Raw genomic sequence first — 18,484 nt, forward strand, 5'->3', positions numbered from 1 at the left:
GTGCCACTGGCCAGGAAGGGCCCGCCAGGTGACATGCTGCAGTTTTGTGGCTGGATTTGGAGGCCTGTGAGAGAGCAGACGCCGGCCCAGGAGGTCTGGGCTGGTGGTGGGGCTGAGAGGTCTGGCCAGTGGTAACAGAGTCTGTACTGGGGATGCTTTTTTTCTGCCTAGGTAGCTTTTTTTCGCTCTGGTTTTTTCTCTTGAGGGGCCAGAGGTTGACTCATCTGTTTGTTGGACTTGAGCTGGGCTGCCAAGATGCGTGAGACAGAGCTGCTTCCTGAGACAGACGGATGGGTTGTAGGAAGAACTGGCCTAACGCCCCTATAAGTTAATCAGCTTCAGCTCAGACTCACGAAAAACCCAGCAGCTCATCTGTGCTTCTGTTCACAGCCTTCCACTCCTCTCAGGAGGATGGGATCCAGGAAGCTTAACCCCACAAGAGCCATCTGGAACACAGCAGATGTAGGGCGAGAAGACAGTAGGATAAAAGCTATGGCAGTCCTCTGGTGTCTAGGCCACACTGCCGACTTGGAGGGGTGAAGTGGGGGGCTTCTTTGTCTGGGGGAGCTGCAAAGGAGTGAATATACCTGACTTTCTAAATCGATGCTGTGTGCTGGTGTCTGAAGTTCGCTCCTCCAGACCCCCTTCCTGCCCTTCGCCACCCTGCTCTCAGCCCTGGGAAGCTGACGGGTATGGACCACATGAATGGGTCCTGTGCCCTCAGGCTTCCGTTTCAGTTTGGCCAACGGGGACCCCAACAGGACATCAGGGAGGGCGGGAGGTGAGGTCAAGGCATTCATCCTCTGCCTCCCTCCCCGCGGGCTCGCCTGGAGCTGGCTCTCTATCCCCAGACTGAAGGTCCCGGCTCCTTTTAAGGAGTCCTCTCTAAATGACACTCTCCTCCCACATTCAGGAACCGCTGCCTCTCCTTGTCCCCTCCTGCCGAGGGCGGGAAGAGCTCTGCTTTTACTAGCCTCTGAGGAGTCTGCTGTCCCTTGTGGCTTTCTTATACCTTGTCCTTCCCTTTGTAAATAGCCTCTTTATTAAACACTCCTCAAGTTATTCTAATTTGAGTGGCCATCTGTCTCCTGCTGGCTTCCTGACCGGTGTACCATGTTTCTAACCTTCCACTGTGAACAGCCGTGGAGGTGGGTGAGTAAAGCAAGTGCGGGCATCAATCCAAAGGAGAGCTTCTGGAGGCCCAAGGGCTGGGCAGTCACACAGCCTCGAGGGGTCTGCAGGGGCCAGTGTGCCTGCCAGGCAGCGGCAGCAGGACAGGGCCACATGGCTTGCCAAGAAGCGTCTAACGTCCTTTGTGTCATGAGATGACCTCTAGGCAGGGGCACTGCTCCAGAGAGCCAGGTAGTAAATGTTGCAGGCTTCGCAGACCACACATTTTCTGTTGCACGTCCTCAGCTCTGCCATTGTAGCTCAAAAGTAGCCAGAGACAACACAGAAACCAGTGAGTAGCTGTGCCCCGATAAAACTTCACAAACACAGGTGGTGGGCTAGGGGTTGTAAGCCTGCCAACCCCAGGCTAGAGATGTGAGTTTGGCATCTGCAAACTTTTTCATTGCAGTCTACAATGAGAAATGTATTTTATACCACGACCCGTTCATGTGTGTGCCAACTTCATAATAATATTTATACATCAGCGCATTTAACCCTCATAACAACCCTGTGTTGGGGACAGGGTCGGGGGTGCTATTTGTATCTCCATTATCAAGATAAGGTGTCTAGCACGGAGACTTTTCAGAAGCAGACGTTTTACAAAACTGTACTTACTATGCAAGTGATACCCTCTTTTCTATTCCGTTATAATCTCTTCTACTTTATCTTCTGTATTTAAAACACAGCCCACAGACTGATCGTATGACCTCCTCTAGGGTCACAGTCCATGGGTGGATTTGCAAAACACTGTCTAGGCGGGCTGGGCGGGGCTCCCACCTCGGAGGTTGTAAGAGCCTGTGCTCGGCAGTGATAACACCACATGGAAGGAACGTGGCCCGGCATATCTTTCATCACGGTGTTTCTCAAATCTGGGGGCAAGTGTCAAATTTGAGGAGCTTTTAAAAATCCCAGGCCACAACCACAACAACAGGAAGAGCAAAGGGCTGGCGGAGGCGTGTGATCAATGCTGTGATGCTTCCCCAACCCACTGCTGCCCCTCCTCCTGGAGGGCGGGAATCAGCGGCTGCACTCACCCTCTGAGCAAGGATTCTACGGCAGGTAGAATGATGGCTCCACGAAGATGTCCACCTCCTGAGCCCCGAAGCCCATGGATATGTAACCTTACATGGCAAAAGGAGCTTCCCAGATATGATTACGTTAAGGTTTTGGAGATGAGAAGATTATCCTGGATTATCCTGGGCAGACCTGATGTAATCACCTGGGTCCTCATTAGAGGAAGGCAGGAGTGTCAGACTTAGAGATGGAGGCGTGATTTCAGATGCGGAGGGTCAGAATCAGAGATTTGAAGATGCTACGCAGTTGGCTCTGAAGATGCAAAAAGAGACCACAAGCTGAGAAAGGAAGGTAGCCACTGAAAGCTGGGAAGAGCAGACCAACTGTTCACTCCTCAAGCCTCTGGAGGGAGCGTAGCTCAGTAGACACCTTGACTTTGGTGCAGTGATACCCAGTTTGGACTTCTGACCTCCGGCATTGTAAGATAATATATCTTGCTTAAATAAACCTTGTTGATTCAAGCCACCAAATGTGCCGTCATTTGTGAAAACAGCAATAGGAAGTGAACACAGTATCTTTCTCATCCAACTGGGGGTCTGTAACTCTTCCTGTGCTATTCTTAACCCCTACTTGGGTTAATAAAGATGAGAAATGGATGCCGCCGCATATTGGATTAGTCGAGGGAACAGGGGGTGCAATCTTACTCAATTTTACACGCTTCTTCTCTTACTCATAGACTCATTAAGTCACTAATTCACTCTCTCAGTTCATTCACTCCCTCATTCACCATTCATGTACACACATGCATGCACGCACACACACACACACACACCTCGGTAATAGCTGTGAGTTGCTGGAGCAGTGTGGCTGCTGCCTTGATGGCCACTGAGGGAATGAATGTCTCAGGAAGAGAGATGGTGGTAGAGAGAAGAATCTGCAGTTTCCTGGAAACCAGACTGGCGGGGAAGGCAGGGTCCTAAGAAGCTAGATCAAGGCTCTTCAGCACTGACCGCATGCCAAGAGCTGTAACTCCATCAGATGTGACCCTGGTATTTGAACAAAAAATGATAATGCTTTAGGTATATCATCTCCAGAGAGATTAACTTGTCCAGGGCAAATGAGAAATGTTGGACTGGACCCTGGAACAAAAACCGGGGTGGGGGGCATTAGTGGAAAAACTGCGGAAATGTGAATAATATCTTGCATTAAATTAATAGCACTGTGCTAACGTTGATTTCTTAGTTTTGATACATGCAGTGTGGTTATGTAAGATGCTCATATTAGGGGAAGCTGGGGGAGGGATATACAGGACATTTCTGTACTGTCTTTGAAACTCTGTTCTCATTTCATAGCAGTAAGTGACAGCCAGGCCTCAAACTCAGGCTGGCTTGACTCCTAAGTCAATGTGTTTAGCCTCCACTGGTGGTCTAGGAACTCCCTTGGCTGGGGCCAAGGAGAAGAGGAGGCTAGGAAGGAACAAGGCCAAGTATTACAGGAGGAGAAAGGGTTGGGATAAGGGATCTAAATCTCAACACTTAAGGGATTCAGGGGAGACTTTTCTTATCTGCATTGATTCTGATTCCAGACGCATCTGGCAAAGTTATCCCCAGTTCATAACAAGCCCTGAGTCCAGCAGGTAGACTGACCTGGGTGGCCCACTGAACCACACTGGCATCTGGGGGTACACGTGGAGCCTGGGTCCACTCCTAAGGGTGGAGGCTGGCCGAAGCCGAGTGAGGGTCAGCACTCAGCCCAGTGGACTAGTGACCAGATGGACAGGAAATGGGACAGGTGATCAGGCACAAGGATCGGGTCAGCACGGGGTGGGGCTAGGCATGCCCATTTACCTTTGGCGGGATGCAGCAACGGGAGAGAGGACCAGTTCTAGAACAAGACCAGCTCAGGAGATCACCACCACAGCGAGCTGTGGAGACCCCTCACGGGCCTTGACAAAGCCACTCCCTTACACCACAGAGTAGGAGGAGTGGCCCCAGATCTTTCTGACCATGCCCCTGCCTCTTTCAACCACAGTGGGCATCTTTTGTTTTGTCTGCTGGCACCCCTCCCTTCTTTCAAGCACATCCCCTCTTGGGGAAGACTGCCCCCCAGATCAGTAGTGGGTTCCAGCAGGGCCCATGCCCTTGGCCCCAGGAGTGGGTGCACCCTCCAGCTAGACTAGTTGGAGGCTTCCAGTGAGCTCTTTCTAACTGGGACCAAGGGAAGAGATCTCTGTCTTCTCCCTGGAGGTGAAGATGAAAAGGTGACTCAGGGAGCTAGAAGGGGTGGCCATAGTTCCAACCTTGAGCAGCTGCCGTCTGCAGAGAGAGGGTGGAGCCTGCAGGCAGAGCACAGCACAGACAGGACACAGAGGGAGGGCATCTGAGTGGCATCTGAGTCCCCGGGTCCAGTCATCCCTGGGGCCAGCTACGGTTTGGCTACAGCAGCCAATAATTTCTTCTTCACCTGGATTTGATCTGGATTTCTGCCACTTGAAACCACAAGTGTAAACCATTAACTTAGACATGATGGGGGTGAATGATATAAGAAGGCAGGAACTCCCCTCCCCTGTTTTTCAATTCTTACTTCCCATCTCCTTCCTATCTCCTTCCTCTCCGCTCTACTTGTGTTTGCTCCAGCAGAGTAATGGCTGGGTCTCCGGTGTGTGGTTCACACTGTATGTACGGACACTAGGACATCGTGGCCCTCAATAACAGCCAATGCTTTTTGAGAACTCGCTGTGTGCCAAGCCTTGTACGGAGAGCTCCGAAACCCATTATCTCACGTAAACCTCCTAGAGTTCTAAGAGGTGGGTGCAGTTGTTAGCCTTATTAAATAGATGGGGAAGCTGAGGCCCAAAGTAGGTCAATTACTTGGCCAGAGTTAGACAGCTGGGAAGTGTAGAGTGAAGACTTGAACCCAGGCAGGTGCCGTCCAGGACCCACCTGCTTAATCTCTACCCAACACTGCTCTGTATTCAGTAAACGTTAGTCCCTTTGCCCATGAGTCTCCCTTGCTGTACCGAGATAGGACATGACCAAGAATTGTGGCTGCTGTGTCTTGAAGTCTTAGCAGGAGTTTATTTATTTATTTGTTTTCACGGAGGTACTGGGGCTTGGGTGGGGGGGTAAATTAGGGTTCTTGATTTTCATGGAGGTACTGGGAATTGAACCCAGGACCTCGTGCATGCAAAGCATGCGCTTTACCACTTGAGCTATGCCCTCCCCCCAGCAGGAGTTTGTGAGCACCACTGCATCACCTTGAATCGTCACAGTTGCACTGAGATGCACACTGGGAAAAGAAGGGCTCAGGGGGGTAAAGCAACCTCCCCGAGGTCACGTAGCCAATGGATTTGGAGGCAGGACCAGAATCCAGCTGCATCTGACTTTAGGACGGCTTCCTGCCTGACCTCGTGTCCCTGATCCCCGAGACGTTTGAGCCCATCCATTCTCCAGCCTCCTGGGAGGCTCACTCCCTCAGCCAGGGCTTCAGAGCTGCCCAGCTGCCAGGCAGGGCTGGCCAGCTGCCTCCTGGAGGAGGAGAGAGAGTGTTGAGGAGGCTCCAACTCAGAATGGCAGTCGAGTGGCAGGCAAAGGCTGGCGTGGGAGGCTTCTCAATAAGCCATCTGCAAACATTTCCTCTCGAGAAGTATTATCCAAATGTAATCCCCAGAGGACTCTGCAAGGCATACACTGCCACCCTCCCTGGAATAGAGGCAGGTCCCTTTTCTGAGTCAGGTTTGTGGTGACAGGCAGAAGCTGGCCACGGCTGAGTAAGCCGGAGCTCGTGGAGGCCAGGCTGGAGCTGCCCAAGGGAGAGAGGGAAGGTGGCCGCCAGGAGCATCTGCTATGCTGGGTACCCCAGAGTGCCCTGCCCCTTCGCCCCTGCACTGTCCTGTCACCAGAGTGGATGCAGACATCTTTACGTCCCCAGGGAAATGAGGCCAGGCTGTTCTTGGGTCTGCTTAATCCCTTTGTGCTCTGGAGGGTAGGGCTCAAGGCATTGATAAGATCCCATTTCCTCCCTTCTCAAACCTAAACATGGGAGTAAGATTGTTTACATCTATAGAGACACCTACTGTGTGTCAGGCAGAGTCCTGGACACATTATGTGCAAGAGTACAGGAATCCCATTTCACAGATGAAGAAACTGAGGCTCAGAGAACTTAAAGCACATGCCCACATTTCACAGCTAGTTAATAGTGGAGCCCAGGTTCAAATACAGGGCTGTCTGTTTCCACAGACCGGGCCTTTAACCCTTGACCTTCTTAAACCTATTGCTTCTGTGTAGGGGAACAAGACAGGTGATGAACTAGACAGGTGTGTCTCCATCTAGGCAGAGACTGGAGCCAGGAAGGGGAGAGGGTCTAGGTAGAGCATGAGTGAGCCTTGGTCACCAGGCTTCTAAGACCTGCACCCTGATACTGGACCAAGCCTGATGGGGTAGGCTTTAATATCTTCGGGCATGGAGACCATCAGTTCTCTAGGTTGCATCTCAGGTCTAATCTGTAACAACAGAGACTCAGGCTGAGGGCAAGGAACAGCCAGCTGAGGGCCCAGCAGCTGGTGAGGGCCTGGACTGCTCTTAGATTCTGTCCCAGTCTGACTGGAACAGGACCCAGAGGAGGACGAATGCATGAGGTGCAGGACATCTTATAAGAGTGATGGTTGGGGGCAGCAGCAGAGGTGGAAGAGATGATGCTGGGACACCCTTTTCCCAGATCTCCCCCGGGAGAGCCAGGCCTTCTCCTGGACAACATGAGTGCACAGTCCCATCAGCTGATTGGCTCAGCTTGGGTTACGTGGCCACCCCAATCCAATCAGCTGTGGCCTAGGGTCACGTGGCTGCCCCTTTCAGGAACCATGAGTTGAGGGAGGAGACTGATCTTCAGAGCCATCTAACACTCAGAAAAGGGTACAACCACCTGACTTAGACCTGGAGACAGAAAAGGAGAGAGTTGGGCATCCTCTGAAAGGTTGTTGGGGACCCACCACAAGCCCCCTGGCCCAGAGCTTGGCCCCCAGCACCAGTTCCCATCTCCAGACCCAACCCCATTCTGTTCACTGTAGCATCATGGGCACTGCCTCTCCACAGAGTCAGGAAACGCCTCACCCAGCAGCCCTGCCCACTGAGCAGGGGATGGAAGGAACTGACACCCCAAGCCACTCCCCAGACCTTCTCAGTGTGCCCCCCAATGCACAGCCCCAGGACATCATGATGACACTCTCATCCCAACAGCAGGCACAGCCAGGAGCCCTGTCCCTCAGCACTCCCAGGCTCAGGCACTCACCCTCCAGGGAGCAGTGCATCTGGAGGAAAAGCATTTACCTGATGTAGGTTGTGTGGGTTCCCTGGAGCTCACAATTAGCTGAGCAGGGAGGAGCCCTAACAATTTGTTGAGTTTATTGAGTTGCTTCTGGGGAAGAAGGAACATTTACCCATGTTGATTACCAGACTCCACTGTTACTGCTCTGGGGATACGTCATCATGAGAAGAGTTTCCCAAAAAGGGACCAGCAGCTGCCAAGAAAATGGGGACCGAGGGCTGAGGGACCAAGGGGGTGGGGCAGCCTGTCTTCATGGGAGATCAAGATGAACCCCAGCGTGGCTTCCAAGCTCCTCCCTGCTGTCCTCAGGCTTCCCAGCTTACCTGTCTTTTCCTCTGCTTTCCCCACACATGCCCTCCACTTCCTCCAGCAGGACCCCATTCATTCGTTCATTTACTCAAACGTTCCTTCTTCCCATGAACAGTATTTTCTGAGCCCTTCTCCTCTATCCAGCACTCACAAGGTACTGGAGAAAGAACTGAACAAGGAAGAAACCACTCCTGTCTTCAGGGAGCTCAGTTTGATGGGGAAGCAGACCCCTGAAGGATGCTTAATGAGACAAACACTGTGGTGGAGAAAGTGCTAGGACTCTTTGCAAGAGAGGATGAGGTACCAGGGAGAAGCCCACCAGCCTTCCTGGAGCCAGTGGCCATGAGATAACACTGATGGATGAACAGGAAGTAGCTAGAAAAAGGGTAGGGGTGGTCAACGTGGACAGGGAAAGTGTGGCCAGCAGGTGAATTCTTGATCTTTGGAAACATTCAGAACAGATCTTGGCTGACCATTTGTCAAGGATGAAGGAGCTGGGATTCATATGTAGCTGGGCAGCAGAAGGCCCTTGAAATTCTCAAATAAGATGTTAAAACCAGCAGGTTCCCACTCCTGACAGCAAAGGGAGCTCATTAGAAGAGATGCCCTGCTCTTGAAAGCAAGAGACTGCCCTTTGCTGGTTTGTGCATTCATTTTCCCCTTCATTCATTCATTACATGTGTAATAAAAGTGCTTTCACCATCTCTACCCAAGCAGCGCCCTGGAGTGGCTGGTACTCCCAGCCTTGATAGACCTTCCTTTCCGATGCCCGGTGGCACTCGGAGCACCTGGCTGCCTGCTGGCTGTCTCCCACCCCGACCCTCAGCGCCCATGCACTTCGGGGCCCCCGCCAGCTGAGCCCTGCACTTTCTGAGAATCAGATGGGTTGGCTGCCAACTCTCTCGGTGCCAGTCATACTTGTTATTGTAATTATGGGATTTAAATTAAACATCACATAAACTGATGAAATATGAGTGTGAAAGGAAGTATAGTTGCATCTGTGGAAACTAAATTGAATGCTTTGGCCTGATTCCATGAAGGAGAATCTCTAAAAAGAATTGCTTCCTAAATATTAGGTGCGAGTGAGTGAGAGAACGGCCCCCCACTGAGCCAGGTCCAGCGGGGGCAGGGACCAGGTCTGTCTCGTCCACAGCTGCATCCTCAGTGCCTAGCACAATGCCTGGCCCATCACGGGTGCTCCGCAAATATTTGTTGACTGGATGAGCGGTGGCAAAATTGGAACTGGTGAGCCATGCATTACGAGTGTCATTTATGTAAGATAGACAATACAGAAAAGAAACCATGGTCAAGGGAAAGACCTGACTCCTGCATGAATGGACTGGCAGACAAATGTACCTTTAAGTACTGTTACATTACAGTGAAATGTTTAAGCTGTGTATGTATTCTTTTACTAATCCCTACTTAGAAGTTGTGTTGTTTTTTTTTTTACCATCTGCATCATCTACAAGGCTTCTATGGTCGGCGTCAGTCAACTCTGTAAAGGGCGAGATAAATATTTTTGGCTTTGCAGGTGATAGTTCCTGTCACAACCACTCAGCTCTGCCTTTGTAGCACGAAAGCAGACACTATGTAAATGAAGGAGCGTGGCTGTGACCCCAGCAAGACTTTACTGACAAAAGCAGACAGCAAGCTGTCGTTTGCCAACCCCTGTTCTCTGGAACTGATCTGTTCTGTGTGCCAGGCACTGTGCTACGTGGCTGGACACATTGAGCCAAACAAAATTCTGTCCCTGTGCTTATGGGGTTTGCCTTCAAGTCAGGGAGATGGTTATTGAGTCAAAAGATGATTGCAATTTGTCAGGCTCAGTGCAAAGGTGGGGCGTGTCCATGGTGCAAAGGGAACACCACAGTGGTGGAGGGAACTGCTCCTCCCCTAGGGGCAGGGAGAGGGAAAGGTGGAAAAAAAGAGGCATGGGATTAGGTTTATGGGATCAGTGATGTTTTCCCAGGTAGTCAGGTGGGGTAGCAGGGAAGGGCATTCCAGGTAGAGGGAATAGCATATGCAAAGGCTGGAAACATGAAAGTACCTGGAGCTCAAAGTGGGTATCGCTGGAGAGGGAAGACAATAAAAGGCTTAGTCTTGATCCTGGAGCCAGTGGACCTTTGCTGCTGGGTTTCCAGCAAAGCAGCAACTTGAGCAAATGCTTCCCCGACACCTTCACAGAGTCTGGAAAACAGATAGGGCAGAGGGCAGATCAGAAGCCTGTCTCTCTAGTGCAGGTGAGGGGTGATGCCGTCATGGGGTGGAGAAGACTTGATCACAGTTGGCCATGGGAGTGAAGGAGGGAAGGAATGAAGGATGATATCTGGGTTGGGTGACTGGGAGGAGGGGGCAGGTCATGGGGAGAGAGAACACTGAGGAGCAGGAACACTGCAGGGAAGCTTTGGTTTGCTCAGAGCACAGTAAACAACCCCTAAAACATACAGTTAGGCAGCCAGGAGTTGAATCTTTTTTTTTTATTGTCGTTTTGTTGATTAACAATGTTGTGTTAGTTTCTGGTGTACAGCATAGTGATACAGTTATATATATACACACACACAGACACACACAAATTCATTTTAATTATAGATTATTACAAGCTATTGAATGGAGTTCCCTGTGCTATGCAGTAGGACCTTGTTGAATCTTTATAGGATGCCTCAGGCCTCTCAGAACTGCCTCAACACCCCGGGTGAGCAGGCACTGCTGGGAACCAGAGCCTTGGGAAGCCAAGGGGCCTCTTTCCAGAGATAAGTCTAGAGGCTGGGGACTAGCAGCCTACAGCCAAAGGAAACTTGCATTGATGCCAGGCCTTCACCCACTTCCTGGAAAATATATAACATCATGGGTTTGTCTTGGACAAAGGGTTTTTCTCAACGTAGCAAGAGTCCTAGACATTTGACTAAAGAAAAACTGATATGGAAATCATTTGTGTTGAGACTGGATGTCAGGGCTGAGTCAATGAAGTCTCACTTCAGGGATGAGAGGGAGCTTGGGAGGGGGAACAGGAGTCAGCCTCCAACAAGGGCCTGGGTACCCTTTGCCGCCGCCACCAAGACATTTCCAGAAGGGTTTCCCTAGTTGCAGCACAGCATCCTCCCCATCCCCTGGGGAGAAGAGCAGATGGCAGGAGGGAAGGGTAGAGGGTTTGGGAGTGGGGTGGCAAGCATCTCCTATATGTCATATTCTCCCCCGGGCAGCCTATGGGTGGAGGGGTGATTTATGCTTAGCCCTGGAAGATTCTTCAAGCCTGAATCAGATCTAGGCTGTGCACGTAGCTTGGTTAATAGATCAAGCCCACAGAAGGTGCACTGGAAACACAGAAGCCAGAGGCTATTGACTGAGGAGTGGAGATTGCACAGAGGAGACGTAGAAGCTGTACCTTGTAGATGATAGGCTTTGCAGGAACTTCCCATGTCTGGGGAAGCACAGTGGGAGTGGTACCCACTGGCAATCACAGTGCTTGTACGCAAGATGTGCTTCGTGAGTGAATGAATGAACATTCCCCCGAGGATGCCCATTTTAGGGAATGCTGAGATTCAAACCAAGATCTCCCAGTGTTCCTCCCTCTCAGTTTAAAATTAGACAGCATTTCTTTGCAGAGTCACTGTTGTCATCTTGCGGGGGCGTCTCTCAGCACCCCAACTATATGAGAAGCTTCTTAAGAAGGAATGCTTTCCGCACAATCTGCTCTGAGCTCTCCTATTACCGAAAGCAGAGCTTAGAGCTTTCTGCAGAGGAACTCAAGACTACTTTTTCCATAATCAACTACGTGCATTTAAAGGAGTGATTTTTTTTTCAATTCTCCCCAAGCCAGATTCCATTAATGAAGCCCCATTTAACAGAAGTCAATTTACCAAAAAGAAAAAAAATGAGCGTAATTGCTTAAATACATTTTATGTTGTACTGCAGTAGCAATTTCCTGGGCGAACTTGGAATTGCCTAGGCCCCACGTAATGAAGTTAATGTGGACAGAAAGGTTTGAAGGGGAGAATCTCTCTTTGTGTTTCTCTCCTTTAATTATGATTCTAACAGGGAGCAAAATTAAAGAGGATCCTGGGGGGAGGAGGGAGGGAAAGAAAAGGAACAGAATGGGATTCAGCCTAAACTGTCCCACTGCCTTCCTACCCTGAGTACATAGGTTCTAAATGGAATGGTTTGGGTTTGAATCCCATTTCTACCACTTAATAGCTGTGTGGCCTTGTACAAGTTTCTTACCCTCTCTGTGCAGCCAGGTGGCGCCATGGCATAAAGAGCAGCAAGGGCAAAGGCAGAGAAAAACAAAAAAGCACTGTGTGTTCAGGTTCATGTAAAGTCTTCTTTTAACCGGAGAATGGGGTGTGTGTGTCTGTGTTTGGGGGGTGGGGGGTGATGTGCTCTAAGAGGGTAGGCAGGCAAGAGTAAGACCAGGAAGGTGACATTTGATCAAAGGCTTTGAGGCAGTGAGAGGGTGAGCCAGATGGAGATCTGGGAGAAGAGCCAGCCAGCTGGCAGAGGGACCGTCAAGTGCAAAGGCCCTGGGGCAGGAGCGGGCCTGGCCAGTTTTGAACAGTCTGGAGACCCATGTGACTGAAGCATACAGAATAAGTAGAGGAGGAGACAGGAGAGGTGAAGACACACTGGCTTTTCTAAGGCCTATCGGCCCTGATAAGGTCTTTTACTCTAAGGATTGAAGCCATTGAAGGTTTGTTTTGAATTAACTCTATTAGGATACAATTCGCATGAAATAAAATGACCCATTTAAAATGTACTGTTCTTGGGGCTTTGACAAATGTGTTCATGCCGTATAACCAGCATCTCATTCAAGGTGCAGAGCACTTCAATCACCCCAGCTGGCTCCCCTGTACTCCTTCCCAGGCAGCCCCACCTGTACCCCTTAGCCCGGCGCTGCCAGCACTGCTGTGCTTTCTCTCACTGTAGGTTAGTCTTCTCCAGAGTTTCACATACACGGAATCATACAGTACACACTGTTTCATCACTCAGCAGCATGCTCTGATTGTCATTCACGTTGTTGTGTGTATCAAGAATTTGTCCTCCTCACTGGAGAGTTTTGAGCAAGGCATGACACCATCGCAGTGGCAGGGTTTGATGGGATGATTCCACACGGAAGCCTCTAATTCCCTGATAGATGCCAAGACAAACTCTCGAATTTCTGACTTATGTCCAAGGAAGCAGGAGGAGGGCAGTGAAGAAGCATGGGCAGCACAGAGCCATGAGAGTCTAAGCCTTGGGAATGAACCATTCACAGGATTCCTAGGAGCGGGGGAAGGTGTGGGAGCAATGGGAGGCGGGCAGTGACCCTTCGCTCCCCCAGCCTGTACAAGTGCAGGTGGGGGTTAGAGCAGATCCCAGGGCTGGAGAAACCTCACTGACTAACTGACTTCCAGTTACAGCCTGGATCATTACTCTCTTCCCGCTCTTGGGATCCCAGCACCCTCCCCTCATTCTATTTTGCAATAAACAGCTTTTGGTTCTGAATTATTCTGGGAATTTCTCCCTATTTCTACTGCCCTTATGTAAATAGCCTCCAAGCTTTGTCACTGAGATAGAATTGAATTTGGCCTGGGGGAAAGAAAACCCACAGTACTGTTTGTTGCTCCTTAGAAAACTTAAGTGACTCAGTCTGTAATAAACTATTTTAAATGGGATCTGGTGAAATACAGTAATTGGTTTCTGTAATAGCTCTTACCCTAGCAATATGGGTGGATATTCCTGGAGTTTGGTATGTGTCAGCATTTTCATTATAGTAAAAACTCAAATTTGCAGGATGTGAAGCTCCTTGGATCATTCCTTGGTCTGATACACATTTATGGAGACCCACCAGGCTGAATCTCTTCCGTTTGCACCTCCAGATCATCCCCCTACCCTTCTCCATCCTGTTCCTGGGTTAGGAGTACTTACTGTGAGACTGCGTCAGTACACTCCCTTGCCCTCTGGCTTCCAATCGGACTAGATCAATAGAAGCATCAGCAGTAGGTTGGAAGAGGGGAGGGAGGAGAATGAGTAGCTGGTTTTCATTCTTTGCTCACCCTGGCTGTAATCCCAAATGACTACAGATCTGGGTCCTTCATGGTGGCCCTTTCTTTGTAGTCCTTTCCTTCAAGGATAACCATTTCCTCTCCAAGCCTCTGAATAGTCACCAGCCCCTGTGTTAGCAGCCTCGGGATACTGCCCCATCTCTGGTGGTAAAGAGTCCACTCGTTCAACTGGAATTGTTCTCAAATATCTGTGCCGCCTGTTTTCTGCTGGAATCCTGACACACCCGCTTCGTATCAAGCAGTGTTGTTAGATGCTTGGTACAAAGATGAAGAATAAAAATGATGAAGGATAGAATAGCAGCTGCCACTTACCAAGAGCTTGCCACAGGCCAGAGACCGAGCCAACGTCTTTTTGGTGTATTATCTCATTCAATCCTCGCAACCCTTTGAGGGAGAGGTTGTCATTATCCTCATTTTACAGATAAACTCACAGAGAGCTTAGGTAATTTTCATGAGATAACACAGCCGATCCCTCTAGAGCCCGAGTGCCCCCACCACCAGGCTGCACTACCACCCTCTCTGAGGCCTTTATCCTAGGGAGACGCACACCTGGATAAATACATTACAATCTGAATAACACACTGTGGTATCACAGAGGGGAAAGGAAAATAATATTTATTGAACTAATACATATCAAATACTAGGTTCTTTGCTCGTGAGGCCTCACATTTACTCCCACAAACTCTCCAGGTTGGGGTTATCATTCTCTTCTTCAGAAAGATCAAGTAAGTGGTCCCAGGTCACACTGGTCATATGTGGTAGAGCCTGGATCTGAACCCACATCTGTGGTGCTTCAGGGCTGAGGAGAATAGGAAAGACCCTCCTGGGGATGTGGTATTTGAGGGTGTCCCGAAGGCATCTCCAGTGACATGGCTGGTGCAGGAGAGAGGGCTACGCATGGGTGTATTCCAGGCAGAAAAGCGCAGGCATAGAAAAGGAGAAAGCTTGGAATGCTTCGATGGAAGTAAGATGTCCAGGCAGGGTGCGAGCAGAGGAGTGAGGAGTGACGGTGTCAAAGGGAGACATCAGGAGGTTTTGTACCTGATTCAGACGCAGGGAGGAGGAGCAGGAAGACACTGGCTGTCATCGAGCTGGGGGCTGTGGGGTAGAAGAGAGGAGGTGGAGGGGCTCCTGGGGTGCAGGGGAAGGAGCAGAGCAAGCAGGGGCTTTGGGGCTTAGCCCAAGTGTGGCAGAGGGGCCAGTGCTGAGCAGAGGCCTGTTCAGGCAAGGGACAGGGTGGAAAGTTTGGAAGGCCAGTCTTGTGTGGGCACTGGGGAGCCACAGAAGGTTCTTGAGCTCTGAGCAGCTCTAGGAGGAGCGATCTGATTGATCTGAAAGCTGGCTTGGGACAGCATCTGGTCAGGAGGCCGGGGCAGTGATTGGCGACAGTGGGGGATGTCCTGTGCCCCACCCACTGCACCGGGCTGGCTGGAACCCAGAGGAGGCTAATCTAAGGGAGGCAAGGAGAGCCCAGCAGGGACAGAGAGGCCTCCTGGGGAGGCAGCAGGTACAGGGTCAGGGACCAGAGGAGACCAAACGGGCTCTCACAGCTGTGAAGGGCTGCACTGCCCATAGCAACTGCCCAAGCCCTTTCTCCTGATTCCTTGGAGGCCCTGGGGAGCTTGCCCTGGGGTAGCAGAGCCTCTGCCCAGAAGTGGGGGCTGAGCCTCTGCTGGAGAGCTGGGGACTGGTCTTTTGAGGGGACGCCTGGATCTCCGCTGGGGGCGGGTATGTGGACATCCCTGGGGGTGGGTGGGCCTCCGCTGGGAGGGCTGGACTTCTCTCCTTGGTGGGGGGGGGGGGGTGCTAGACATCAGCTGGAGGGGGATGGGCCTCCACTCTGGGCCCAAAGGTCCGCCCCCTCCTCTCAGCATCTCAGAGAAAGCCAGTGGTGGGAAGAGCCCCGGGAGGAGGCTCAAGCCCGCTCAGGCCCCAGGCTACCAGACACAGCTGGTGCAGCACAGCCCATTCCTCCTGCCAAGCCTGGGCAGTGGGGGGCCCCCTGGGGGTGCCCCAGTCCCCACCAGCTGCAGTCCCTGACCCTGCTCGCTTCCTGCCCCCACAGGTTCACTGGAGCCAGCCTCCCGGCCCCTGTCATCAGCAGCAAGAACTGGCTGCGGCTGCACTTCACGTCAGATGGCAACCACCGGCAGCGTGGCTTCAGCGCCCAGTATCAAGGTAGGCAGGGCCCAGCTCCTGTGCCTCCTTGCGGGGGAGGGCAGAGATGACCCCCGGGGCCCAACCAGTCCCCACATTGGGTCCTGTGTGGCTTCAGAGAATACCTGCGTCTGCTGTCCTGCTCTTATTTGCCGACCCCGAGTTCTGCACATCTGCCACTGTGGTCTGTTGCCCCAGGGAGTGACACTTCTCGAACTGTGTAGAATGGGGTGTCCCCAGCTGAGCCTCTTCAGGCCAGGCTTATCGTAATAGTTTATACTGAGTGTCTTCCGAGAGCGCTGTGCTGGGCACTCGGTCAGCATTGTCTCATTTAATCGTCATCATTACCCTGTGAAGTAAGTACTGTCACCATCCCCATTTGACAGACAAGGAAGCTGAGGCCCAGAGAAATTGAGCCAGTTTCCCAAGGCCATCTGAACTCCTGCCTTTTGAACCCAGAATCCTCCTTCTTAACCACCCAAGTTTAGCCCACCCTGGTAGAAAGTGGGAGAGTGCCCACATTTCAACTCTGATTCATTTCATGTAGAACACGGATGTGCGACAGACACAGGCAGACCAGCTTTAGGGAGCTCTCCAGCTTAGATGCTCGAATCTGTGAAGAGCTGTCTGGTGGCAAGAGATCAGACCGAGAATGGCAGGTGGAAACTGCATATAAGCAGATTTCTGCTCCGATCATGAAAAATTGCCTAACCCCAAAAAGCTGCCCATAAAAAGGCATGGTTACCCATGGAGGAGGGAGCTCCTCAGGACTGCAGGAGACCCCTAAATCCAACGGATAGGTGGGGGTAGGCAACAAAACTCCTTTTCAACCTTGAGTTTGTTCAAAGGGTACAAAATTTATAAACACCAAGGGTCGGCTTCATAACTTGCTCATTAAGCCTTTAACTAACACCAATTACAAACTGAGGTTGGTTCTAATTGATTCGACGGTGAACTTGTATTGCCTGCCTATTAAGTAGACGGCCCTGTATGAGGCCCTGGGGAGTAAAAAGAGGAGGGGGCTGTGTTGTGAGTGACAGAGTGGGGTAAACCGGCGTGCGCAGGACTCAGGCCAGACAGAAGAGTGAACTCTGATCACTGCCTCACCGCCAAAGGTGTGCGTGGGGCGGGGTGGGGCACTGGCTCCCAGCGGAGGAGATCTTGGCAGCTGGTCCCTCCGAGCCCCACCTCGGAGGCTCCAAGGCTCAGGCTGGGGCAGCGCAGCACACAGCCCGCCCTGGAGGTGACACAGGCAGGGCGGGGGCCTCCACCGCGAGGCCCCCAGGGCCAGGCTTTCAGGAGGGAAACTGGGATAAAAGCAGCACTGGAAGCAGAAGCATTACTTTAAAAATCTGAATCTTTTATGAGTAGCCTCATTGCCTTGGCCTTAGGTAAGCAGGGCACCCTTGAAAAAATGTAAAAAATAAACAGGGAACCCACCCGGTCTGATGAATTTCACAAAGCCTCGCTCCAAAAACTTTCCTGGAGACATTTTTCTTCCTCTGACATTGGGCCTGAAGCACCTGTCTGGATCTTTCTGTCGTGTTTTCCAAAATGGAAAAGCAGAGATACGTGTTATCATTTCATCTGATTAAATAGGTACTGAATGTTTCTAGTATTTCAGGCTCTTAAAGGCCCGTTTGTCGTGGTCACAAGCTAAGGTTTGCTGCCAGACAGCAGGCAGTGAGAGCCAGAGCCAGTGGTCTCTGGAAGGTCGGGGCACACATGCATTGCACACCTCCTGTGTGCCAGCCCTGTACGAGGTGCTGTCCACAAGTTCCCCATCTGATCCTCCCCGCAGCGCAGTGGCAAATGTGTTTTTAATTCCCCCTATTTCAGTTATGGAAGCTGAGGCTCAGAGATGTTGTGTAACTTCCCCAACACACACAGATCACACAGCCTATAAGTGGTGAAGCTGGAATTCATCCACAGGCCATGTGAATTTTTCTACAGTGTCACAGGGCCTTCTCATATGGTGCTCTGGGTGCCTAAGTTTTCCTATTTGATTGGTATCTTTTAAACTTTATTTTGTTAATCTCACCCCACCGTGGAAAAATACACTTTCCATCACAACCCAGTACACACATCCATATCTGTAGAAGAAAGAGGAAAATGTCACACAGTGGTATTTACCCTTATGAAGTGTGATGCACCTGGAAAATTTCTTTTCCAGTTTTTAATGTTAGTTGCAACCTCTCGGTCAATTCCACAAGTCTGTAGCAGGGACCAGCCCACAATCTGAAAACCTATGTTAGTTATGAACTTTCTTATCCTCTCTCGGTCTCCCTCAACACAGCCCAGAGCAGGAATTGCACATTCGTGTGTGCCCAGTTTTAAGGAGGGCCCTGTGGGTTTCGAGAGCTGGACATTTATTACTTCATTCAGTCCTAACAGCAACCGTATGAAGCAGGTTGAACCATATGAGCCCAGTTTTACAGGTGAGGAATGGGAGCTGCAGAGAGGCAAAGCTGGCT

General features: G+C 51.0%; 1 protein-coding gene across 1 annotated transcript in view; it reads left to right on the forward strand.

Annotated features, from left to right (window-relative positions):
* The window catches only part of CSMD2 (CUB and Sushi multiple domains 2), a 575,735-nt gene that overhangs the window by 259,242 nt on the left and 298,009 nt on the right, over positions 1 to 18,484 (forward strand). The window contains exon 6 of the mRNA XM_074376903.1: positions 15,919 to 16,031. Coding sequence (XP_074233004.1) covers positions 15,919 to 16,031 — 113 coding nt within the window. The remainder of the gene's footprint in view (positions 1 to 15,918; positions 16,032 to 18,484) is intronic.

Source organism: Camelus bactrianus, chromosome 13 (genome assembly GCF_048773025.1).
Source record: "Camelus bactrianus isolate YW-2024 breed Bactrian camel chromosome 13, ASM4877302v1, whole genome shotgun sequence".
NCBI classification, from domain to species: domain Eukaryota; kingdom Metazoa; phylum Chordata; class Mammalia; order Artiodactyla; family Camelidae; genus Camelus; species Camelus bactrianus.